The sequence below is a fragment of the Mus caroli genome, chromosome 1, assembly GCF_900094665.2.
Source record: "Mus caroli chromosome 1, CAROLI_EIJ_v1.1, whole genome shotgun sequence".
Lineage (NCBI taxonomy): Eukaryota > Metazoa > Chordata > Mammalia > Rodentia > Muridae > Mus > Mus caroli.
The window spans coordinates 124,591,284-124,615,423 of NC_034570.1; the positions used below are offsets into that span (position 1 = coordinate 124,591,284).

The following is a 24,140-nucleotide window of genomic DNA, read 5'->3' on the forward strand; positions in this document are numbered from 1 at the left end:
CAGCACTTGAGAGACAGAGGCAGGCAGGTCTCTGACGTGGAGACCAGATACATATAAAGTTCCAGGCCAACCAAGGCTATATAGTGAAACCTTGCCTAAACACACACACACACACACACAAGTTATAAAGAGCTCCCATACATTTCATTAATTTTCCAAGAACTCTACTCTCCAAGGTTCATGAGCCACTGGTGGACTCTAGCAGATGCTGGGGACATGCGTGTTTCATGACAAACACTTTGCACTAATCCTGACTTGAAAATACAGTAAGCTCCATTTTTAATATTACTCTGCAGATGTTTCGTTTCTTTAGGAAATGGGAAGCAGAAATGAATACAATTACTCTAATATGCAACTTAGGGAAAAGCTGCCACTGACTTTTAATCACTTCCCCAAATCATGCCAAAGATTACAGAAAATGGGTTAGCTGTACATAAGCAAAATTACCTATTTCCAATAATGACAAAACACAATGAAATGAAAACTGTTTAATCACACAAAAACACAGTAAAAACGCATTAAAAGCATTACATAGTGCAAACACCCATGTACAGGGCTATTAACTTAGTGGCACTGTAAAAAGTTACATAAGGACACACGGAAACATTTCTCCCTGGCCTCCTTAGTAAGCTGCCCTTCTCAGTTTATTACCCCTCATTTGCTTCTGCACTGGCAAGTACCAGACTGGGAATGTCATGAAACTGCCTCTCGACACACTAGTCGAGCATCTCATGCCACCCACTCAAGTGTACACAGAATGAATTCCTATACAGCAAGACAAAGCAAGGAAGTTCCATCAGGACAGAATGTGCTATCTAGATTTACATGTGCTTCTCAAAGCATCTGGAGACAACTCTTCCTAATCAAGAGCTGAGTGTCAAGGAAAGGACAGGCAGGTGGGCGGAGACTGAGAGCAGGCAACACAGGTTCTGCTGAGCAGGCGGTCAGAAGAGCCGCACTCACTTCCAGAATAAAGCATTCTCAGTATAAACTCCAGAGCACAGCCGACCAAGACCACTGGCTTCCTCCATCTTCAAGGCAGTCAGAGTTTTTAAGAGTTGTTCCTCCATAGTCGCCACATCAAACTGAGGTAGAAATGGATAGCTGTGTGTGTTGGCTTTACAGGTGAGAAAAACTGTAGCTTACAACTTCCAGAGTAGGACACAAGCTGCTGGCTAAGAAGGCCAAAAGCACTGCATCTCCTCCTGTTTTCTCTTAGGGGGTCATTCTTACTGAAAGGGAAGTGAAAACTATGGGCAGGAAGAGGGGGAAGATTGACCTCAAATTCCTTAGTGCTCAAACCAACCAACACCTCCACAAAGGAAGCCAGACGACAGCTGTGCCCTCCCAGCTTCCCGGCTCTCTGCTGGAGCTCATGGTCCATTCTGTAACCACAACACTGCTTCAGAACAGGCTGAAGGAGGACCCTACATAAGAACACTGTGTTTACCCAAGGTGACAGATGGCCTCTGGCATAAAAGCAATGTCCAAATGCAGCTAACTCAGAAATAGGAGACCATAAAAGCGGTGAGGGAGGGAGGGAGAGTGAAGGGAAATGTTTACACACATCAAATACTTGCTGTTTAAGAATACAAAGCGCCTTTAGGTAACAAATTAAATGCTAGTATTGGCCCTCAAGTGTCACAACACAATGCTAATCTTCAGTAAAGCGTTTGCCAAGCTCTAAAAACCACTGAAGCAACTACTTGCCCTCTTAGCTTATCTCTGACTCCTCCCGCTTAAGAAATGGGACGTCTACTGTGCTGTGCTGTGCTGTGCTCCTAGATGGGACTGACGGGGGCGCCTATGCAAAGACATAAGCAGCACCATGGATATGAGATCATTTTTGGTAACATCAGTTACATGGGCGTGGTGGTAGAAAGGCAGAAATCTGTGAGTTTGGGGACAGCCTAATCATAAAGCAAATTCTAGGTAAACCAAATAGCGAGACTCTGTCTCTGAAAACATAACAAAAAAACAAAAACAAAAACAAAAAAAACCCTAAGGCTATCAAGGTAAGATCAGAAATAATTTACAATAAAAGTTTAACAATGCTACATTCACCAATAATGGCATTACTTGGGATTGCACATTACATCAAAAGATCTCAAAATGTCTACAAGACAGTCTTTCATAAGAGGGGAGAGCTGGCAGCTCCTCTAAAGAAACATATAGTATCTGCAAACCATGAACAACTGTCAACAGAAAGACCCAAGCTAGGTCTGGGGAGTCACTTTCACCAACCACCTGTCTTGGATACTCATTAGCAGCTTAGCCTTAGAGGGCTCAACGGTTCCTCTCATAAGCTTAACTGCAACTATCTACTCATAAATCTAAGGAACCTGGTGATACAAGCTCACCGTTCCCTATGGCAGTGCAAAATTCCACCCATCTGTAAACATTGTACACTTTACTTTTGGCACAGGACAGCTTCCAGGTTTATCTTTGAAGTGCAGGTTCTAAACAGCTAGTTCTTTATCTTAAGACATTTTTAGCAAAGGTAGCATCAATCTATAGTGTGCACATACATGAATTGTAAGAGGCACCAAAAAATAGTATTCTTTAGACTGAATCAACAATTTGGGCAAAAAGGAAAATAACAGTCACAGTATCTAAAGCCATGGAGATTCACAGAATATCATGGAAACAGAACAAAACAGCCAAACAGCTGGTCCAAAAGTGTCTTTCTTTCTAAAGAGGATTAAACAAGTAACATAGAGAATTGGGAATGACCCCCAATTTCTCAATCAACTTTTCAAAGGCCCCAACATTACATTGAACTGACACACAAAGGTTACAAATGATCCTGGCTTTCAGAATAAATTCCTTCAAACCATGCAAAGTATCACATACATCTAAATATACATAAATAATGAATACATATCCACACAGTCACAAATGCTTGGCGGTACAATGTTCCATCATACAATTTTGTGGCAGGTAAGAGGCCAGTCTGGCTGCTCTAATCTACCCGTTCCAGCCCTCAATCATAAATCTACTACATCCTAAATGGGCAAGGGAGGCAGTCACACCTGTCTGAAGCCTAGCTCTGAGTCGCTCATCTGACACAGTAGTAAACAGAAGCACATCAACAACCAGGAAGTCCCCTGTGAGGAACACAGTAACAGTGAGACCCTGGAGACTTTCCTAGTAATCCAACACCTCTGCTCTGCACTTTTTGTCCAAGATAGAATAACAAAAACTTAAATAAAAAGCAAAATAAGAAATTTAGTCATTACATGCCTAGAATTCCAGCTCTCGAGAGGCAAAAGCAGGAAGGTCACTGCAAAACTGAGATGTAGGGTAAGGGTAAAGCCCAGGCCAGTCATGGTGAAACAGTAAGACTCTGCCCCAAAAGATTAGAAGCATTAGAATGAAGCTGACATACTATATCATGTATCCTATTTTGAATGCAGTGCCTGGAATTAAAACATCTTAATGACCCAATTCCACCCAGGAGGTCCATGTCTAGGAAATGACTAAAGTCCAGGGCTAAACATATCCTAGCCTATTCTCAAGCAGGGACTGAGTGATGACATCTAGGATTACCTCTAAGCTACTGTTTCTCACTGCCATGGAGATATGGATATACAAGTCTGTTATCAGTCCCTCAGAGAGACTGCACAGCAATCCCAACAGGAGCTGTAGTATTTTCAATACAAGCAGAAGACCCATAATAGCAAGGACTTGGCCACTGAGTTTGCTACAAATAGTGAAATTATCAACTGGGAGCAATGAATGACAAACTGGTGGTTTGAATGAGAAGGCTCCCCTATGCTCATGCTGGAATATTTGGTCCCCAGCTGGAGGAACTACTTGGAAAGGATTAGGAGATGTGGCTTTGTTGGGGAGGTCTGTCACAAGGTGAAGGCTTGAGGTTTCAAAAGTCCATGCCGTTCCCTGGGTTCTCTCTCGGCCTACTTGCAGATGGAGATGTAAGCTCTCAACTGTTCCATCATGAACTAAATACCCCTGAAACCATAAACTCAATAAATGCTTTCTTGAACATTCTGCCTTCGTCGGGGTGTTTTGTCACAGCAATTTTAGAGTAGCCAAGACACAGAAGCTACTACCAGGAAGTGGATCTTTGCCATGAAAGACCTGACCATGTGGTTTTTTTGGAGGAATGTGTAAGACTTTGGACTAAGAAAGGGTTCAAGGCTGTAAACAGAGCTTAATGGGTCCAGTTGGAGCCTAAAAGACAGTAGTGCTGAGAGGAAGCCTAGACCAAGAGGCTGCAGGGTATAACAATTATTAACAACTGGCTAAAGACTTATTCTTGTTATGTTTTGACAAAGAATGTGGCTGCCTTCTACCCTTGTCCTAAGAATTTGCCTAAGGCTGGAGTGAAAAGTAATTTAATGGAAGAGATTTCCAGAAAGCCTAATACTGGCTCTGCAGCACAGTAATTAGTAATTCTTTTCATGGAATGTGGTGGTTTACGTGAGAATATAAACCACAGGCTCTTAAGTTTGAATACTTGGCCCCCAGTCAGTGGAAACAGCAGACCAATTATGACACTGGGGGGGCAGGCCCTGGGGTTTTCCAGGGCTCTCTTTCTCTCTGCATTCTACTTGCAGATCAAGATGTGAGCTCTCAGCTGTCCCTACCTGCATCATGGATTCTAACCCCCTCAAAAGCAAACCCCATTAAATGCTTCCTTTTATATTTTGCATTGGTGCTTTGTCACAGCAATTAAAGAGTAACTATGATAACTGATCCAGTGGGAATTTGGTAAAGTTGGGTCTACTGGTAGAGCATGGGACAGACAGGGAACATGGGACCAATGCAAGGTAAAGCTAACATAGCTCCTCTTAGTAGTAATTAGAGGAGCCCCAGTGGTCCCAGGCCAGCAGAGACATAATGACTTAAGGGGACTGGATACCATGCACCTCCCCCTTTCTAACAGCAGGAGCCATAGGAAAAGCCAAGACAGCTAGATTGCCCTCAAGTTCAATAGTTCTAGGGACTTGGTCTTTAAAATGAAGTAATCATATCCCTGGGGAAACATCAAGATGGCCCCCATGTGTTCAGTGGACACAGAACAGGCATAAGGGATTCAGCTTGAATATCTTCAGTTCATATATTGATATTATACTAAATTGATGTGGTCTAAAATGACTAAGCAGAATTGAAGAGATCAATTGGTTTCCCTCCTTTCACAGCTGCTACATTCCTTCTCTACTGTTCACGCCTTATCATAGGCCACTGCCTCAGAATGTGAACAACTCCAGAGCACAAAATACAAAACACCTAGCCAGCTTGAGACACAAATGCAAAGTGTGGGCAACAAAGTCTGTACCTTTCCTTTTTAGAACTGATAAGGCTGAGAAGAGATGTACACCTGTGTTATCTGACCTAAAACTAAGATTTCAGATGGGCATAGTGGGACGGCCTAGGAGTACATAGGTGGTAGACAGGTATCAGGAACTTAAGGTCAGCCTTGGCTACACAATGAGCGACTGATTGGACATGTCCTCTTCAGTGTTAGCCCTAGTATTTAATAACTGCTTTAGATTTTGATGCTTCAAGAACATTACATAATACCAGGGTAGAGAATAAATCAATTAATGTATTATTCTTGCAATAATTTGGAAGTGAATAAAAGAATGCATTGCTATGTTTGTATTGATATTATTCCCTCCTGGGTTTACAATTTGGAAGAACAAAGTATCTTCTCATTAATGAAACCCTCAAAACTTAGCTAAAATTCCATATATGCTTATACAAATAAACACATGAAAATGGGTCACATTTATAAAAGATACTCAATAATGATCCTTTTAAGACTAAGATCTCATTATATGGCCCAGACTGGCATCAAAATTGGTGATCTTCTGCCCCTGCCTCTAAGAATACTGATTTTTTGATAAATGACCTGGTCCTCCTAGTACTTCTCTGTGACTGACTCAACTATGCTATAAAAACTTTAATAACCAACTGGATCTCTTTCTTACAAGCAGGACACGAAGCCCCAGACTTCTTCAGTCTCCTGGCACAGTGGAAACATGTCGTCAGATGGCTCGTCTTCCCATGAATAATGTTCCCATCCCGAGGCCTTTTTTCACATAAGCTACACGGCTTTAAGACATTCTGGAAATCTTCCATACTTTCTGCTTCAGCTTTCTGCTCAGAAAAAATATCTGTTTGTTCTCTCGTGCTTGAGATGATCTCTTGGCTTTCAGAACTATGAGCCAAATCCAAAAATCCTACTGAGTTGCAAGGGTCGAACCTGGGCTTTTCCTCCTTTAAATATCCATCTTTAGGCCTAACAACAGGAGCTGAAATGGTTCTCCTACAATCAGGAACATCAATTCCTTCATTGTCCTTCTTTTCAGGTATGGCAGTAATATTAGATGTAGATAGAGAATGAGTTAATTTAGAACAATCCGAATACCAATCCTTTCTCAAGGCCCAGCAACGAAAACAGTACCTCTTGCTTGGAGAATTAAACTTCTTGCACTCCGTACACTGCCACTCATCCTACAAGAGGTTAAAATAATTAAAACTGATGCTGAGACAAATGTGTGTTCACTATCCCCACAGTAATGAAAAACAAATAATTTTAAAAGACGGGCAAAATTCACATTTCACTAAGTGTCAAAACATCCCATACCAGTGGTCCAACCTGAGACCTGAACAAATTTCATAGTCACAAAGCAGAAAACCTTTGCAAAAACAGCCAGTATGTTCTTAACCACTGGGTAGCGGCTAAGAGCACTAACTGCTCTTCCAGAGGTCCTGAATTCAATTCCCAGCAACCACATGGTGGCTCACAACCATCTATAATGGAATCTGATGCACTCTTCTGTCTTGCAGGTTTACATACAGATAGAACACTCATATACAATCAATTAACAGACAAAACAGGTTTTAAGAAATAAAGACATCACTACAGTTCAGTGAAATTTAAATCCTTGCTAACTTTCAAGGTAGTTATCTGGAGTGGCCCAGTACTGACAGAATCAATGATTTGGTAACACACAGACTGCATTTCTTTCAGGATGTGGTAGTCTAAATGAATAGCCCCTCCAAGTCTCTAATATTTGAATACTCAGTCCCCAGCTGGTGTTAATTTGAGTTGATTGAAATTGCCCTCAAAGGTTCAGATTTGAATGTTTGGTTACTAGAGAGTGGCACTATTTGAAAGAATTAAGAGGTGTAGCCTTGTTGGAGGAAGTATGTCTCTGTAGGTGGGCTTTGAAGTTTTCAGAATCCCATGCCAAGTCCAGTGGCCCTCTCTTCCTGCTGCCTGAAAATCCCCATCTAGAACTCTCATTACTCTTCCAGCACCACATCTGCCTGCACACCGCCCTGTTCCCTGCTGTGTGGAGAATGGACAAAACCTCTGAAATTGTAAGCAAGCCCCAATTAAACGTTTCCTTTGATAAGAGTTGTCTTGGTCATGGTGCCTCTTCAGAGCAATAGAACACTGACTAAGACATGGCCTTATTGGAAAAAGTATAACTGGGAGCCAGCCTGAGGTTTCAAAAGCCTCCCTCCCTCCCCAGTGAGCTCTCTGCTTCTTGCTTGCAGTTTATTAGGTGAGAAAGCCAGTGAGCCCCTCAATTCTGCTATCACAGGCTCTAACCATGTAGAACTGTAGGTGTAATTAAATGCTTTCTTTCTAAGTTGCTTTGGTCATGGTGTTTTATCAAAATAGAAAAATAGCGGATGCACAGGACAAAGGCCAAACACGGCAAGTGCAGAGGTCATAACTCAACTGTCTAGAATGAGAGGCAAGAAACAGACAGCATTTTTAAAACTTCAACGCTCACCAGTTTAGGACCCTTCAATCTTGCCTGAAATACTATATAAATATTTAAAAGACCATTATAATAATTTGGAACTCATAATTGATAGTTTGCTAGTTTAACTGCCATCACTTTTTTATAGTACATATCAGGGCTTATTAAGTCTAATGGCATCTTTCTGATGACATACCATGTCTATTTGCATAGCTCTTCTGTGCCCAAGTGCCAAAGAAGTCTGGTAAAGATAAGAACATTTATCTAGCTATTTGTATCATGGTCAAGAACATATATCAGAACAATTGTGGTCCACTTATCTTTGCAAAGAATTACCACAATAGTCAACAGCATAAGGATGGACAGAGCACGGTGAGAATCAACACCAGGGACAACCTAGAGTTCTATCCTAAGTAGCAAAATGTAAAATTACTTTTTTTTTTTTTTTTTTTTTTTTTTTGGTTTTTTCGAGACAGGGTTTCTCTGTATAGCCCTGGCTGTCCTGGAACTCACTTTGTAGACCAGGCNTGTAGACCAGGCTGGCCTCGAACTCAGAAATCCCCCTGCCTCTGCCTCCTGAGTGCTGGGATTAAAGGCGTGCGCCACCAACGCCCGGCATAAAATAACTTTTTTATTGAACTCCTGTCATCTATTTCCATAGTGAGTAATTTACAGAGGAAACTTGATTTAAAAAAAAAAAATGGTAGAAAAAAAAAGCCCTCAAAGTATATACACTTGGGTTTAGATTTGTCACTTGGCAACAAACTTAAGATCTATTACCTAAAAGCTGAATTACCAACTCTTCTAATATAAATGGAGTAACCCTCCATTTATATCAACTGTATGTGGGTTTTTGTTGTTGTTTGGTATTTCTACAGGGTCTCTCTGTGTAGCTCTGGCAATCATAGAACTTGTCTGTAGAACAAACTGACCTAGAACTCAAAGAGACCCACCTGCTTCTGCTCCCACCATTGGCCAGCTCACTTGCATCTGTTTAACAGATGCTGGTAAATTGTTTTTCTACATTAACCTATAGGTCTGTCCTTAGATAAGAAAGTTGTTCAAGTAGGGAAAGTAACAGAGGACTATTCTGAACAACTCTGCATCAATCCTGCCAGATAACCAAAGAATTTGTGTTGTTATTACATTGTGAGTTTTTTGCATATGTGTGTTTGTGTGTATACTGTGAGTCCAAGGATCAAATTCAAGTGGTTAAGGTTTGGCAGCAAGCCTTTGCCTACTGAGCCACAAGTGTGCCAGAGCAGGCTTGTGGAGGTCAGAGGGGAACTTCAGGTATGGTTTATCACCTTCTACCCTGTTTGACAAGGTCCCTGTCATTTGCTACTGCATATGCCAGGCTAGTTGGACTATAAGCCTGCAGGAATTCTTCTGTCTCCACCTTCTTTGTTGCTACAAGAGCCCCAGGATTACAGACACACACTCCCAAGCCTGCTCTCCACGGGTTCTGGGACTCCGAAGTTCCTCATGCTTCACATCAAGTGTTGCCCTGTCAAACCAGCCCCTGTGTTAGCAGGAACAGATAGATTGATCATCTTTTTCCAAAGTAGAAAAAATTAGTAGCTCAAATTATTCTTTTATTCTCTCAAATTGCAGTTAAAAACTTCTGAAGATGTAATGTAAAGAACCCAGCATATCTTAGTAACTAGGAAACGCAGACAGAAACAGTAAAAATGACATTCTGCAATGCACAGGAACTAAGATGCAGCTAAAAACTGCCCACAGCAAAGCAGCTTTTACCTCAGAGGTAAGTTCCACATCAGTGTCATCGCTCAAGGACTTCGAGTCCTCAAGATCATCATCTTTCCCCACCTCCAGCATCTGTGAAGGGACAGAGACTGCATTAGACAAGCTCACCTGCTTCCCGGGGGACTGCGGATCTGAAAGCAAAGGTGACGAACAGCTTCAATATAAAACTCCCTCCACCCCACATCACTACCACTTAAAAACCACAGGGTTACTAAATACCTTCTATATTCAGAAAGAGGTGTCCAAATTCATAGCTTCAAAGAAAATAACTGCCAGAAGGAAAATAAAAGCAGCAATTCCTATGCAGGAAATGTTATCTTGCCCAAGGTGGCCACAGGGAATGAAATAGAGCACTTTAAAGCTTTACTCTTCACATTCAAGAAAGCTATGTGACAATCTGGCTGCCTTACAAAAGCCTGCCCACAGACCAGCCAAGTGTGCGAGTGCACACACACCTTAATCCCAGCAGGCAGGAGGCAGCAGCACACAGATCTCTGTGAGTTCCAGACCAGTCTGGTTTAATGGTGGGATCCTGCCTCAAAAGAAGGAAAGAAGAGAGTGGGAAGGAGAGAGGAGGGGAGAGGAAGGGAAGAAGAAAGGGAGCGGAGGGAGGGAAGAAAGAAAGAAATGTAGATAGTCTAGAACATAGTTCCATAATCTCAACATTTTGTAGGCAAAGGCAAGAAACTGCCAATAGTGCAGGGTCTACTTAATCTGCATATTGGGTTCCAGATCAAATAGAAATACAGAACATTCCTCTTTATCAAGAAATAATTAACCAGGCATGGTAGCAAAGTACACAGATTGCAGGCCTTAAGAGGCAAAGGAAGGGGGATCTACATGAGTTCTGGGCTACCCAGGGCTACATGGAGTTCTCTCACAGTTCAAGTATTTCAAGGCCCATTCTTTTATATAAAAATGTCCAAACTGTCATCCTCACTTTAGTCACTAACATTCCTCCCCATGTTGTTTATAGTTGGTTTAGAGAGTCTAACACATATTATAGCAAACAACCCGAAGTCCTATGAAAACCTGCTACCTTTATCTTCTGCTACATTTATTCAGTGGCTTTTTAAAAAATGTATTTATGTGAATTATTGTGAGATGTTGGATCCTAGAGTTCCTGACAGTTGTAAGCTGCCATGTGGGTACTGGGATTTGATTCTGTGCCCTCTGAAAGAGCAACTAGTGTTCCTAAACACTGAGCCATCTCTCTAGCCCCTCAGTTGTCTTTTTTTAAGATCTTTTTTCAGTTAAGTGTACAAAAATAATGGGTCTCGTATGACACTTTCACACATAATCAATGGCTATTACCGAAGCTTGTCTATGTGCTAAGCACTAGCTCTGCTGCCCAATCCTTCTGACACCCAAGCTGCTACTTTAATTGTATGCTTACACCATGATACCTTTTTAAGTTTTTTTCAAGACAGGGTTTCTCTGTATAGCCCTGGCTGTCCTGGAACTAGCTCTGTAGAACAGGATGTCCACAAACTCAGAGATCCACCTACCTGCCTCTGCCCCGCAGTGCTGGGATTAATGGTATATACCACCTAACTAGCTCTAATTTCTTTTAAATTCTATGTATGCAAATGGCTTTAAGCATGTGAACAGTGTCCAAGGAGACCAAAAGAGAGCATTAGATCCCCCTGGATCTAGAGTCAGAAGCAGTGAGCCACCAGGCATGGGTATGAGAACCTGAACTCAAGTTCTTGGGGAGAGCAAGGAAGCTCCAGCTCCTATCCCCTATCTCTAACTCCCTTCTTAATATAGGAGAAAATCAGACTAACCTCAACATAGGTTTTAAAAATTAGCTTTTTCCAATTTTGTTATGAAGTGGTTACAAAGCTACCAAAGTTCTTTAAATACAAGGATTCTTTTCTCCTGTAACAGAAACTGTTAAGGCCATTTATAGTTTTGCCTGATAAGCAAAAGTTTCTAAAAGAAACACTCCACAATGAGTTCACTGAAGTAAAGGGGCAGCATGTCCCTAACACAGCAATAACTTCTCCATGAATCTTGGCTCATTTCTGAAGCAGCCTTGTCTAACAATTGAAATCCTAAAACTGAGTGTAGAGAAATACTCAAGACCTGCAGATGACTCTAGAGCACAGATACGGACAGAGTGAGAATGCTGGGACATACCTTCTTGTTACTTGTTTTCCCTACTTCACTTGTTTGCTCAGAATTAGCAGCTTCAACTTTTATTCCAACACCTAATTGCTCCGACACGGTCTCATTTAAAAACCACAAATCATCCGTAGTGTCTGAAACAATGGCAGTACCTATATCCTAACAGAGAAAAACAAACATGAGCTCTGTAACTGGGAACTTATCAGAGATGCCGAGTTAACTTAATGCCATTCAGAGAACACGGTGCCTCTCCTCATTCAGCAGGTCTCTACAAAATGGATAGATGTAAGGGTATATGACAAGCAATTTTTTAACAGTAAATGAGATATACAAAATACAAGAAATGGTATAAAAAGAGCTTAATAGTTGATTAAACAGAATGCATTCTACAGTCCTCTCCGTGAGTAAAAAGCTAGAAAGTTCTGTGCTTTCTGACATATCCTTCCTATTTAATATCAATGACTGCTTTCCAGAGAAACACTGGTGGCAATCCCATTCTTTGAACACGATACTCTTGTGTTTCTTTTTGAAAAATAGTTTCATGATGCAGTCCTGTTGAGCCTGGAATTCACTACGTAGCCAAGACTGGATTCGACCTCAACATCCTCCTGCCCCGACCTCTAAGTGCAGAGTCTATACACACGCGCCACCACACACAACTACTTCCTGAAGCTTTCAACAGCATCCAACATATACAAACTTAACTTACTGCATTCATCTGTACACTTCTTTTTTTCAAAGATTTATTTTTATTCTATGTGTACAAGTGTTCTGCTGCATGCAGAGCCCACAAAGGCCAGAAAAGGGCATCCTCTGAACTGAGCTATAACTAACTGTGAGCTACTAAGTGGATGCTGAGAAGTAAACCGAGGTCCTCTGTAAGAACAGTAAGCATTCTTAGCCTCTGAACCATCCCATTATCCATATATTTTATAGAACTTTCTACTCTGCTATTTTATTTAAGATTTGTTTATTGTATATGAGTATTCTACCTACATGTACACCTACCTGTCAGAAGAGAGCATCAGGTCCCATTATAGATGGTTGTGAGCCACCATGTGGTTGCTGAGAATTGAACTCAGGACCTCTGGAAGAGCAGCCTATATGGTCTTAACCACTGAGCCATCTCTCCAGCCTTGTTCTGCTACTGTTAGTACCAGATACTGTCAGTATCAGTTACTGTTCTATGTACAGTAAGTAATCAATGAAAAAGCTCTGGTCTTACATTTCATTGAGAGTAAACAAACAATATGTATAAATAGAAAACCTAAAGTAGCAAATGCAATTGAGAATATCAATTAAGATAAAGGCAAGAAAAGAAACAACAAATGATGAAAGGAATGTTTATACTCTGCTGGTGGAAACTAAAATGTATGCGTGAATGTATACACACACACACCACTAATGTAGTTACTATGGACATCAGTATGAAGGTTTAACATAAAACTTTTCTATTCCAGTACACACTCAAAGGACTCTAGGCCCTACCACATACATACTTGCACCTCTATGTTTACTGCTGTACTTCTCCCAAAAGCTAAGAAATGGACCTATCCTAGAAGTTTATCAACAGATGAATGGATAAAAAAAAGTACGGTACAGAGACAACAGAAAGAAACAGATGGCTTTTTGAGGCATCTTGTTAAGTGAAATAAGCCAGGCTCAGAAAGACATAATACTGAAGGGGAGGGGGGGTAGGTTGTGAAACTACCAAGGCAAAAGAGAGACTGTCACTAATACATGTGACATGAAAGCAAACAGGGAGACCACTAAGGGGAGGAAGGGGACAACCAGTAGAAGACATAGGAAGGGAGTGGAGATGAAGGGCCACTGAGAATGATATATACACCCTCCAAATCAACCGAGTCAAATCCTTATAACTCAGAGACAGGAGCAGCAAACACAAGCACAGGGCTTGCACAGGTCTACAGCAGGTCTTCCCTGTATATATCATAGTTTTCTAGTTTAGTATTTTTATGGAATTCCCATGTGTGTGAACAAAAAGGCCTCTAATTCTTGTGTTCTTGGGCTCTTTTCCTTCTGTTAGTTTGCTTTGCCTAACTTCAATGTGATGATTTCCATCTTATTATATCTTATTTTACTAAAAAGAATGTAAATAAGCCAGATGGTGGAGGCACATGCCTTTGATCCCAGCACTTGGAAAGCAGAAGCAAGTGTATCTCGTAAGTTCGAGGTCAGTCTGGTCTACAGAATAAGTTCCAAGGCTATACCATGTATTGAAAAACAAAAACAAAGCAAAGAAACAAACAAACTATATATAAATGAAATTACTAGTTACTTCTGACACCCTCACATATACATGCAGGCAAAATATCAATACACATAAAAAATAAATTTAGAAAAAGTTAATTCACATTCTGAGTGTTCAGCTTGCTTTTTTATATTAAAAGCATTTTTGTTATTAGTAAAAAATTTTTTTTACTCAAAAGAAAAAGAATGATATATGAAAATGACATAATGGAACCCATTATTTTATATACTGGTTTTTTTAAAGCACATATTTTTTATTCACTTTATCCACAGCCTCCACTCCCTCCTCTCCTCCCCGTCCCACCCTTACAAATCCTTCTCCCCATTGGCCCCCTCCCCTTGGGTACCACCCCACCCTGGGACATTTAGGTTTAGGGGGACTAGGCACATCCTCTCCCACTGAGGCCCAACCAGGCAGTCCCGGGGGAGTAAGAGGATCCAATAGCAGGGAACAGAGACTGAGGCAGAGACAGAGACAGCCCCAACCCCATTCTACTGGTTAGGGGATATTTTTTTTTTTTTTTTTAATTTATATGAGTATTTTGTTGCTGCCTTCAGACACACAGAAGGCAGCATTGGATCCCACTGTAGATGGTTGTGAGCCACCATAAGGTTCCTGGGTATTGAACTCAGGTACTCTGAAAAAACAGCCAGTGCTCTTAACCAGTGAGTCATTTCAGCAGCCTGGGAATTTATTTTTTTAATGGTTTGCTTTTATTTACATTGGTGTTCGCCTGCATGTACATCTGTGTGAAGGTGTCCGATCCTTGGGAACTGTAATTACAGAGGGTTGTGAGCTACCATGTGAGTTCTGGGAAAGAAAACACGGGTCCTCTGGAAGAGCCGCCAGTGCTCTTTAACTGCTGAGCCATCTCTCTAACCCCCTTTTAAACATTTTAAAAAGACTTAAGAAAAAAATGTCAAAGGAGCAGGACAGCTGGAGAGGAGGAGATTTGGAGGCTGGTCTTACAGGGTTACTACTTAGGAGTGGACGTCTAACGGTAGGAAATGGATCCCCGTGGAATCATGCAGCTCAGGAATCTCAGAACTAGTTATAATGATCTCCAAAAAGAAGTTACACTCACATTCTAAATCACAAAAATGAAAGAGAGATTTGAGAGGGATGCTTCACAAAGCAAAAAACAAATTTAAGTTGCCTTAGGAAGGAAGGAATTCTGAACTACAGGATTAAAAACCCTGTGTGTCTGGAACACAGGCAGTGAGCAATGAGAACTGAAAAAGACAAGCTAGAGACAAGCTACAGCTATGGTAAAAAGTCTAGATTTTATTCTACTTGTTTTTTGATCCCACCAAAGAATTGTAAGCATGGCAATAATGCAAGTTAACCACTTATAACATGTACTGTTGGGGGCTGCAGAGATGGCACAGTGGTTAAGACCACTGGCTGCTCTTCCAGAGGTCCTGAGCTCAATTCCCAGCAACCACATGGTGGCTCACAACCATCTGTAATGGGATCTCTACATGCAGGTGTACATGCAGATAGAGCACTCATATAAATGAAATTAAAAATAAAAATTCTTGTCCAGCACTCAGGATGCAAAGGCAGGCACAGCTCCCCAATTTTGAGGCCTGGAACCTACACAGTAAGTTCCAGAACAGAAACAGATAGACCTATGTAGAGACTAACAGACACCACCAACAAAATGTACCTCTGGGGAGAAATTCATCAGTGGCATTACCTAGAAGAGAAAAACTGTATAATACCAACTTAGCAGGCATAATGTGCCCACAGGTGCAATAACGGCCTGTTATGGAGATAACCAACCACTTCCTGATTAAATATGAGGACCATTCCACAGGAGGGAAATGATGCCTGGTTCTGAAACCCAAGACTGTAGAAATAGTTCAGTGGTTAAGAATATCAGGTTTGGTTCCCAGATGGCAGCTCACAACCATCTCTAACTCTATCTAGTTCTAAGTGATCTTCAAGCCCTCTTTCCGGCTTCTGAGGATGCCTGCACAGGCGGTAAGTACACATACATTCAGACGCTCATGTGCACACTCATGCACTAAAAATTATTTTTTAAAAGAATCAAAAATATCAAAATCAAGAAATATAGATGTGAAGCCGGGCGTGGTGGCGCACGCCTTTAATCCCAGCACTTGGGAGGCAGAGGCAGGCGGATTTCTGAGTTCGAGGCCAGCCTGGTCTGAGTATATATGACAGAGAAGGAAGTCAGCATCTCCTGTAGTTTGGCTAAAATTATTAAGTAGAAGGAAAAGACAGGGAAGGAATGTTAGTTTAAAAAAAACATAAATTTCATGCTCAAGGTCAGATTCTCTAACAGTGAACACAGCCTTTGCAAGGGGATCAATGTGGAATTTAGAAAAGTCAGGACTACATCTGAGCATCATATACACACAGATGAAACAAACCACTAAGAATTCTTAACTATAGCCAGAGTAAAAGAACAAAACAACACAAAGCAAAACCAGTTCCCCTCAGATTCGACTTTTACCTGATTTGTCTGTAAATCAGTTGAGCCATTACTTTTAGGAATATAGTTGTTTCTCAAATTCCCTAGAAACCACCAAGGCAGGCCAGCAACGTCCCACTCCTCAAAATCAAGGTCAAGCCTAGATGTCTCATCTTGAGATAAATGTTCTATCAAGTCTTCATCTACAGAAATCAAATGAAAATGACTGTAAGTAATACAGAAGAGCCAAGATGTTTCTCAGCATACTTAACAATCTTTGTAACATCAGTAAAAAGGAGCTCCTGTTCTCAGTAAGAAGGAGACAAAAATCAAATACCTTAGGTATGGCTCAAACCTCCCATTTAGGTTTCATTAGCAAGCAAGAACACTATGAACAGAAGTACTTCAGGCCGGGTGTGGTGGCGCACACCTTTAATCCCAGTACTCAGGAGGCAGAGGCAGGCGGATTTCTGAGTTCGAGGACAGCCTGGTCTACAGAGTGAGTTCCAGGACAGCCAGGGCTACACAGAGAAACCCTGTCTCGAAAAACCACAAAACCCTAAAAGCATCTGAATGTGCTGTTCTAAAAGGAGTTCAAAATGGCCATTTTCTGAAATTTTAAACATTCCCAACCCTGTAATAACTAATGATAATAACTTAGAGCTAGGCATAGAAGTATACACCTGCCTTTTATCCCAGCATATAGCAGGTTCCAGGCTAGCCAGGGCTACACAGTTGAGACCCAAAAACAAAGTATCATTACAATGGCCTACTCTAATACATGTTTTGATAATGGCTTAGCCGTTGGATTGCAAATGGCAGTAACACAAGAGCCCAAATCCTGAGGTACAGATCCTATTGCGGAGTCAAAGGTTGAAGAAGTCTTACTGGTGCCACATATTTGGGATAGTTATCATGTTTTGTTAGGTAACAACCACTATCAACAGAGAACTATACAAATAAGCACATGCATGTGACTTTTATGGATCAAGGGCTCCTTGAGAAATCAGTACTTAAAAGTCCCACAGATAACAAGGCAGTTGGCTCCTCTTGCTGTCATATGTAATCTTTCCCTTCACGTTTGATGGTCCTTTGTGTAGTACTTTAGCATTTCCCTACTGTCTCACTGTCTTCTACCTCCTCCCAATGTACTGGCCCTAGTGATGGCAATCACAGAGGCATTAAGTATGCCCAGGCAAGGATGATTCAAAGATTTCTGCAACCAACTGGTCCCTGACAGAGCACAGCTTAACTAATTACATCCTGCTATTACCATAGATATATTTGTTGCCAGAAAAACTTCAATAACATTTTTATCCATTCATTACTGTAATGATCAGAAACTAATCCCCAAGATAGAATCATTAAAGTTACCCTCGTGTATTCAAGCTCTACAATTTATTATAAAAGGAATATGAATGATTTATTATTTCCACAGGTAAAATGTTGTCCTTTCTACCTACAGATCTTGCTGAAAAGTCTAGAACTATTCATTCCTAAATTTTTATCATAAATTACACTTAGTGTCCAGCTTTTTGTGAGTAGGAAGACTTTGCAGTTAAATGAAATCATACATTTAAAGGACTGAACTAACCTCAAAGTAAACAGATTAAAAATCAATTTATGTTCAAATACAGTGAGAAAACAATCCAGCATGATAAAATGATTCAAATTTAAACATATAAAACAACTTTAGTAACATAACTGAGATATAATCAAAAGTCTAACCTGCCTCTGACCCAATTATGAACCAGGAACAAGTCACTAAAAAACATTATACTATAAATACCTTTAGGGAATTTATAGTTTTGAACATAAAACAAAAACAAACAAACAGCAAAAAAGAACTCTATAATTTACAAAGATTATGGTACAACTTCCAAAATATCAGTTAACTCCCTCACCCTGTCAGGATGAGTGGTGCAGGATGAAAGTTCCTATCAAGGCAACAGAACTTCTCAACATGCTAGCTAATGTCTGCCTCTGTGCTGCTACATATATTTTGCCATTTTTGCAAACTTTCAATCTTTAAAAAATCAGCTTCCATGTCAAAAGATAAATAAAAGCCAAGTCAAAATCTGAAGTCTAAAGCGGGTGATGGAAACTCAAAAGGCTGAGAGCCAACTTGACCAGACAGTGTCCTCTCAAGCTCGCTGGCTCATAAAGGGCCTGTACTACCCACTGTCCAGAAGCTGCCAAAGAACACCTACTATCTAGATAAATGCCATGTCTAGAAGTACAAATAAAGGAGACATGAAAGGAGGGAGGGAGGGGAGGAGGGAGAAGTCTTGATCCAAAGCTTACCTGCTCTGGAGTCTCTGCATTTATGTCGTGAGGTAGGCAGTGTGAGAGTATCCTCTTCTTCAGCTCTTTTTCTGGGATTGGAGTATTCTGTTGCACCGTGCTGAAAGGGAAGGGTGTCTGTTAGGACAGCTGAAATGACTAAGACCAGGGGATGTAGCAGTTCCATTCTGGCTCACCAGTTAGTGTGCAACACAATGGGTTATGCACAGGAAAGAGCTCTGCAGCTGACAAGAATCCTCAAGAAAAGCCAACACACATCTCTCAACACCACCAGCAGAGCAGGCAGAATCCCAAACTTGGGGAAGGGGAATAACTTCTGTACAAAGAACAAAATACATTCTTGAAAAAACAGGCTGTCTGCATAGCCTATTAGGCCTAACTCAGAAAGCAAGTGACACCTCATCATATTTCAAGATGATCTTAAAAGTTCCCCACATTTGAGTTTCAAAACTTTAGGAAATGCCATGACATAAACTTAAACTTAACTGCAACGAGCCTCTACAGTCTAAAACAGCAATGCCTCAAACACTCAAATATATACCATCTTAAACACAAATGCGTGAACACACACACACATATGCATATACACACGCACAGAAAGAGAGAGAGAGAGAGAAAAAGAGAGAGAAACTGGAAGGAGTAAAAATCAGAAGTGCTACATCCCAAAGACACATTCAGAGACTGGAACTCTGTTAAAGGCAGAACAGAGAAGGTTCACTCTGTCCCTGGTCTGTGAACTCCCAAGGGCTTTTCTTATTAAATCCTTACCACATTCACGAAAAGGCCTTGGGAGCCCAAGATCCACAGGTACAGAGAAGGGGCCACTCTGTACAAGAAAAGAAGTCACCGTGCGGTGATTTTACCTTCAGTCGGTCTTGACTTGGAAAATCCATAGTGTGATCCTGTGCGAGAGCGAGAGTCTGAGCAGCATCTGGATAGCAAGTAAAACAAAAGGAAAACCTTCCCTGGTAATAACCATTCTTTCCACACAAAGACCTCAGCATACAGCCCTGAAGCAGGCTTGTTCTCTAGAGATGGACTTCTGCCTGGAAAAGAGTCTCATTCCCAAATGGGGGCAAAAAACAAAACTTCTAAAAATGACAAACCCAACAAAGCCATGTTAAAGGACAACACCAGAGCGACCTGGAGGAAGCACGAGAAGCTGAGGATGCTCTCGCATGGACGAGCAGCTGAGGATGCTCGTGCGTGGCGCGTATTCAGATTTTTATGCAAAAAGTGATTAAGCAGCCAACAATGTGGTGTTCATCTCTTCCTATTTCAACAGACTGCCTACCTTATAAACAACAACAACAAACATTACTTGTCTATTAAAGTTTGTATTTTTAAGTGTTGTATTACAAGACCTGAAAACCAGGAATCTGATAGACTTGTTTCAGAAAACAATTCCATCTTCAAACAAACCCGTACTCTTAAATGCCATGGTGACTCCATGTCTGAATACAGACTGTCACTAAGTCTCATTCTTCTCAGCAACTACATGTTACAAAAAGTATTGAATGTTTCTCTCCCAACAATCAACAGAAGCAAAAGGGAGGCAGAGTGGAGAGAAACTCTGTTTTTAGATTGTTCTTGTCTTCCTATTGTGTGTAATGGGCACACATGTGTAGGACATAAGTCAGTCCTCTCCTTCCACAGTGGGCTCTGTGGATCAAAACTCAGGTCCTCAAGATTGTATAACGATTCCTTTAGCCCACTGAGCCACCACACTGGCCAGACAGACATCCCTATATTACATTAGCTGAAGAGAGAAATATGTTCCAAAGACTTACAAAAGTCTCAAGTGAAACAAAACCTAAAAACATGACTACAGAAAAAAAAAAAAAAAAAAAACAAGCTACTGAGACACTAGCCTGACCTACAGCATCACTATAAGCTTCATGTAACTGAGACACAAGTTACCTGCTAGGTGTGCCTGCTAAGGACTGAGTTCACCAGCCACTAGCAGAGACAGAAAGAAGCTGTTCATGAAAACAGCGTCCAACAGTCAGAGCACCCAGAACCCAGATCCAGACTACAACTATTCTGACACAAAACATGTGTTTTTCAAAATTGTTATACCATTTCTAGAAGCATTTTTATAGCTAAGTACGTATAAATTCAGAAATAGCATCTTCTTGCCAAAGTCATCTTCAAAACAAGAAACAAGATCAAACTAGCAATGCAGGTGGAACAGTTCTTTTTAAAGCACCCTGTGGTTATTACTAAAAAGCCTTTATTTAGGCTATACTACTTAAGAACAAAAGGAAATCATCTAAAAAGCTACAATATGGAAAGAAATTTAAAACTACAAAGCTTGTTATACCTATTTCATTTTATTAATATACCCGGGAAATTATTTAGAAAGAACCACCTTCATTTTAACTAATGACCATTTTCTTTATCAAAACAGATAAGGATCTAAACCCACTTAAAAAGGTCAGAAGTTGTAAGTGTAGCATTTTTTTCATTTGTCCTTCCAAATAAAGCACATGCAATCCAATTTACTTTTAGGTCAAAAGAGACATCCAACTCTGAGCACTAACTATAAGAGCAAGTCAGAAGAGACAATCCAAACTCCTTGCAAAATTCCCTGTGAAACCCTGTATAACAATACACTTTTTAAAATTGTTTAAAAGTTCTTTGCAGGAATTTCCTAAGGCACTGTGATTTCATTACATATAGTCAGTGAGGGAATCTAGGTAAAGCACATTCTAAAACTCTTAGCACTTCTTCCTTTCTCTCTGAAACGGAGTAGCTAAGTAGTCTGAAACTTTACAGCCCCCATCTCTGCCTCCCAAGTAATTGACTGCAGGTGTTCACCATCATGTCAGGATTCTGTGTCTTTTAAGTACAAAATTTCTTCAGAATGACAAGTTAAATAAAAAGTAAAATGTTGTAAGAACTTAATACTCAGAGGGGAAAATGTGTGTCCAAAAACTTGAGAGGGTGAGCAGCTTGTGTTAGGAGTCCAGAAAGGTGAAGGCCACACGGAGTGTGGCTGGCTGTGCAATCATGGCCCGTGACCATGAGTCTTGTACTGGGCAAACCACTGACTGGACTGAAAAATACCAACAAAACCCTCTGCTTCTTTACCTCCAGGGCCGCCTCAGATGGCGGCTGGAAAGATGAACTGAACATATAATACACTACAGAGAAAGATATTTGCAAAAAAAGTACAAGAGGAAAATGTAAGAACTAGCTCTACTCACTCTAAATATTCAGAGGACATATCAGAAAACAAATTTAACAATATACAAAACAAAATTATGAAGTCCTTCAAGTATTTCACGCTATCAGAGACTTTCCAAAGAATATTTTAACTCACAAATGACTGAATTTCAGTAAAGCTGCCTCTCACAAAGCTCCCCATCTCAATGTCTTTCAGTGACATGAAAAGAGATTCAGGAAGAGCCTTTGCAGTCTGTTTACTTCTTCGAGCATGACCAAAGCCTAGCAAGGCAGTATTATTTGGACAGTGTTTCTCAAATCTGAGGGGAACAGAAGAGGACAGCTTCAGCAGAGAAGAGAAAGAGTGTCACACACATTTCAGTACCATCTCTACCCTGCCACTTTGGAAACCAGACTCCAAACAGCTAGTTTCCTCCTTATAACGAAGAAATTTAAAGCAGTACTTAAAAGGTCTGGGAAGGGTCAAATGAGCTTACAGATAACAGTTTATTGAGCCAAGTGTGGTGACTCATGCCTGAGATTCCAACATTCAGAAGGCTGCAAGAAGCAGGTATTTCCAAGTTTGAAGTTAGCCTGGAGTACATAGCAAGTTCCAAGCCAACCTGAACTACAATGTATGCCATAAGTAATACTACTAATAATACACTAATGTGTGTTTATATAAACAAAATTATTAAAGTTAAAATTTCTTGGGAGAACCTTTATAATAGATGGATCAGAGCAACACTGTCAAGAGCCCATATTGTGTGTGAAAGAGGGGCAGGCTTACATAACTAATATGAGACATACACGGAGATGGGGGGGGGGGGATTCAAAGCACCATCCATGAAGATCTGTCAGCACACATTTAAACTTGAATCTATTCACTCATTAAGAAACACAACCACAAGGATATGATCTGTCAATTCTAGAACACAGACAACCCTACAGGAAAAATTTTAATTACAAATCTTCAATAAATATGGTGAAAGCCAAAAGGAGTATCCTACACCACAGTAGAGTGGCCATAGTAAATTACTGATTATTTTAATAGCTGAAGTGGAGATTTTGAATGCTTCCAACATACAAAAAAGCTAAACTTGAGATGGCAGGTAGGTTAGTTTACCCTAATTTGATCACTGAAGAGTTTACATATAACAAAATATTCATATTCTCTCTCTCTCACACTCTCACTCTCACTCTCACTCTCTCTCACACACACAAACATACACACACACAGGGCAGGTTTAGGCTTTTTGGTTTTTGCAATAAACCCAATGCAATGTGTGGACTTTGGATCATCACCTGAACAAACCAAAAATAAAAAGTATTATTACTTATGAGTACAGTAATAATGTGGTTATGTTTGAAGGGAAAAAGTCCTTATCCAAGAGATTTTTTTAAATATATCAAGATGAAGCAGCTATATAGTACAATGTTTATAATTACTAAGCTTAATTAAGCTGGGCCTGCCAGCCTCCAGACCAGGAAAGATACCTACTAGGAAGACCGGGGAACCCACATATTCAAGGCCCACCTTTGCAACAGAGTGAATTCAAGGCCAGCATAGGCAACTTAGGAAGATATTCTCTCAAAATAGTAAACAAAAGGCTAGAAACATAGGTCAGTGGTGGAGTACATAAATACAAGGGCCTAGGTTCAACCCCTTGTGCTGCATAAAGAAAAAACCATTATATCTAGGATATAGACAGCTCTCCTCTCTAGCTTCAGTACGACTGAATTCATCAGTGAGCACTTACTTAATAATAATATCATGCTGTATGACAGACAGTTGTACGAACATCCCTCCAGTAATGTCACAGAAGCACTCCATTTCATCTTGACCCTGGTTCCCATTATTTGCTTCCTTAAATTCAAAGCTTCAATACCAACTGAAGAAACATAGAACGTACCTGTGTTAATAGAAGCTGATGTAACAAGATTCTTTCTTAGCATGTCATAGAGAGGGCTGTAAAAGAAATAATATATAAATACTTGTTGTTTTCCTAAATACACCTGCAGTATGATACTTTCCTACTTTCTCTTAGCTATACAGACGACTCATTTCCCCACAATTTTTTTTAAAAATAACTTAAACATTAAGGAGGAGCCAGGGGCAATAGTGCTTGCCTGAAACCCCAGCATTTGGAAGGATCAGTCTGAAAGATCAAGGTCAAGGTTATTCTTAGCAACTTACTGACTTGGAGCCTACCTTAGATTCAAATGTGAACCTATTTTAAAAAAACAAAGAGAAAGCCAGGCATGGTGGCATACACTTTTAATTGCAGTGATGGGGCCGGGGGGGGGGGGGGGG

At 40.6% G+C, this 24,140-nt stretch overlaps 1 protein-coding gene across 3 annotated transcripts in view; it reads right to left on the bottom strand.

Moving 5' to 3' along the window:
- Positions 1-473: 473 nt before the first annotated feature.
- Mdm4 (MDM4 regulator of p53) overlaps positions 474-24,140 on the bottom strand; it is a 40,709-nt gene continuing 17,042 nt past the window's right edge. For all 3 annotated transcript variants that reach the window (XM_021157298.1, XM_021157290.2, XM_021157312.2), the window contains 7 exons: positions 23,740-23,795; positions 19,522-19,589; positions 18,659-18,758; positions 16,397-16,557; positions 11,658-11,804; positions 9,507-9,587; positions 474-6,483 (listed from right to left, as the gene is read on the bottom strand). In XM_021157298.1, coding sequence (XP_021012957.1) covers positions 5,914-6,483; positions 9,507-9,587; positions 11,658-11,804; positions 16,397-16,557; positions 18,659-18,758; positions 19,522-19,589; positions 23,740-23,795 — 1,183 coding nt within the window. In that variant the 3' untranslated portion in view covers positions 474-5,913. The remainder of the gene's footprint in view (positions 6,484-9,506; positions 9,588-11,657; positions 11,805-16,396; positions 16,558-18,658; positions 18,759-19,521; positions 19,590-23,739; positions 23,796-24,140) is intronic.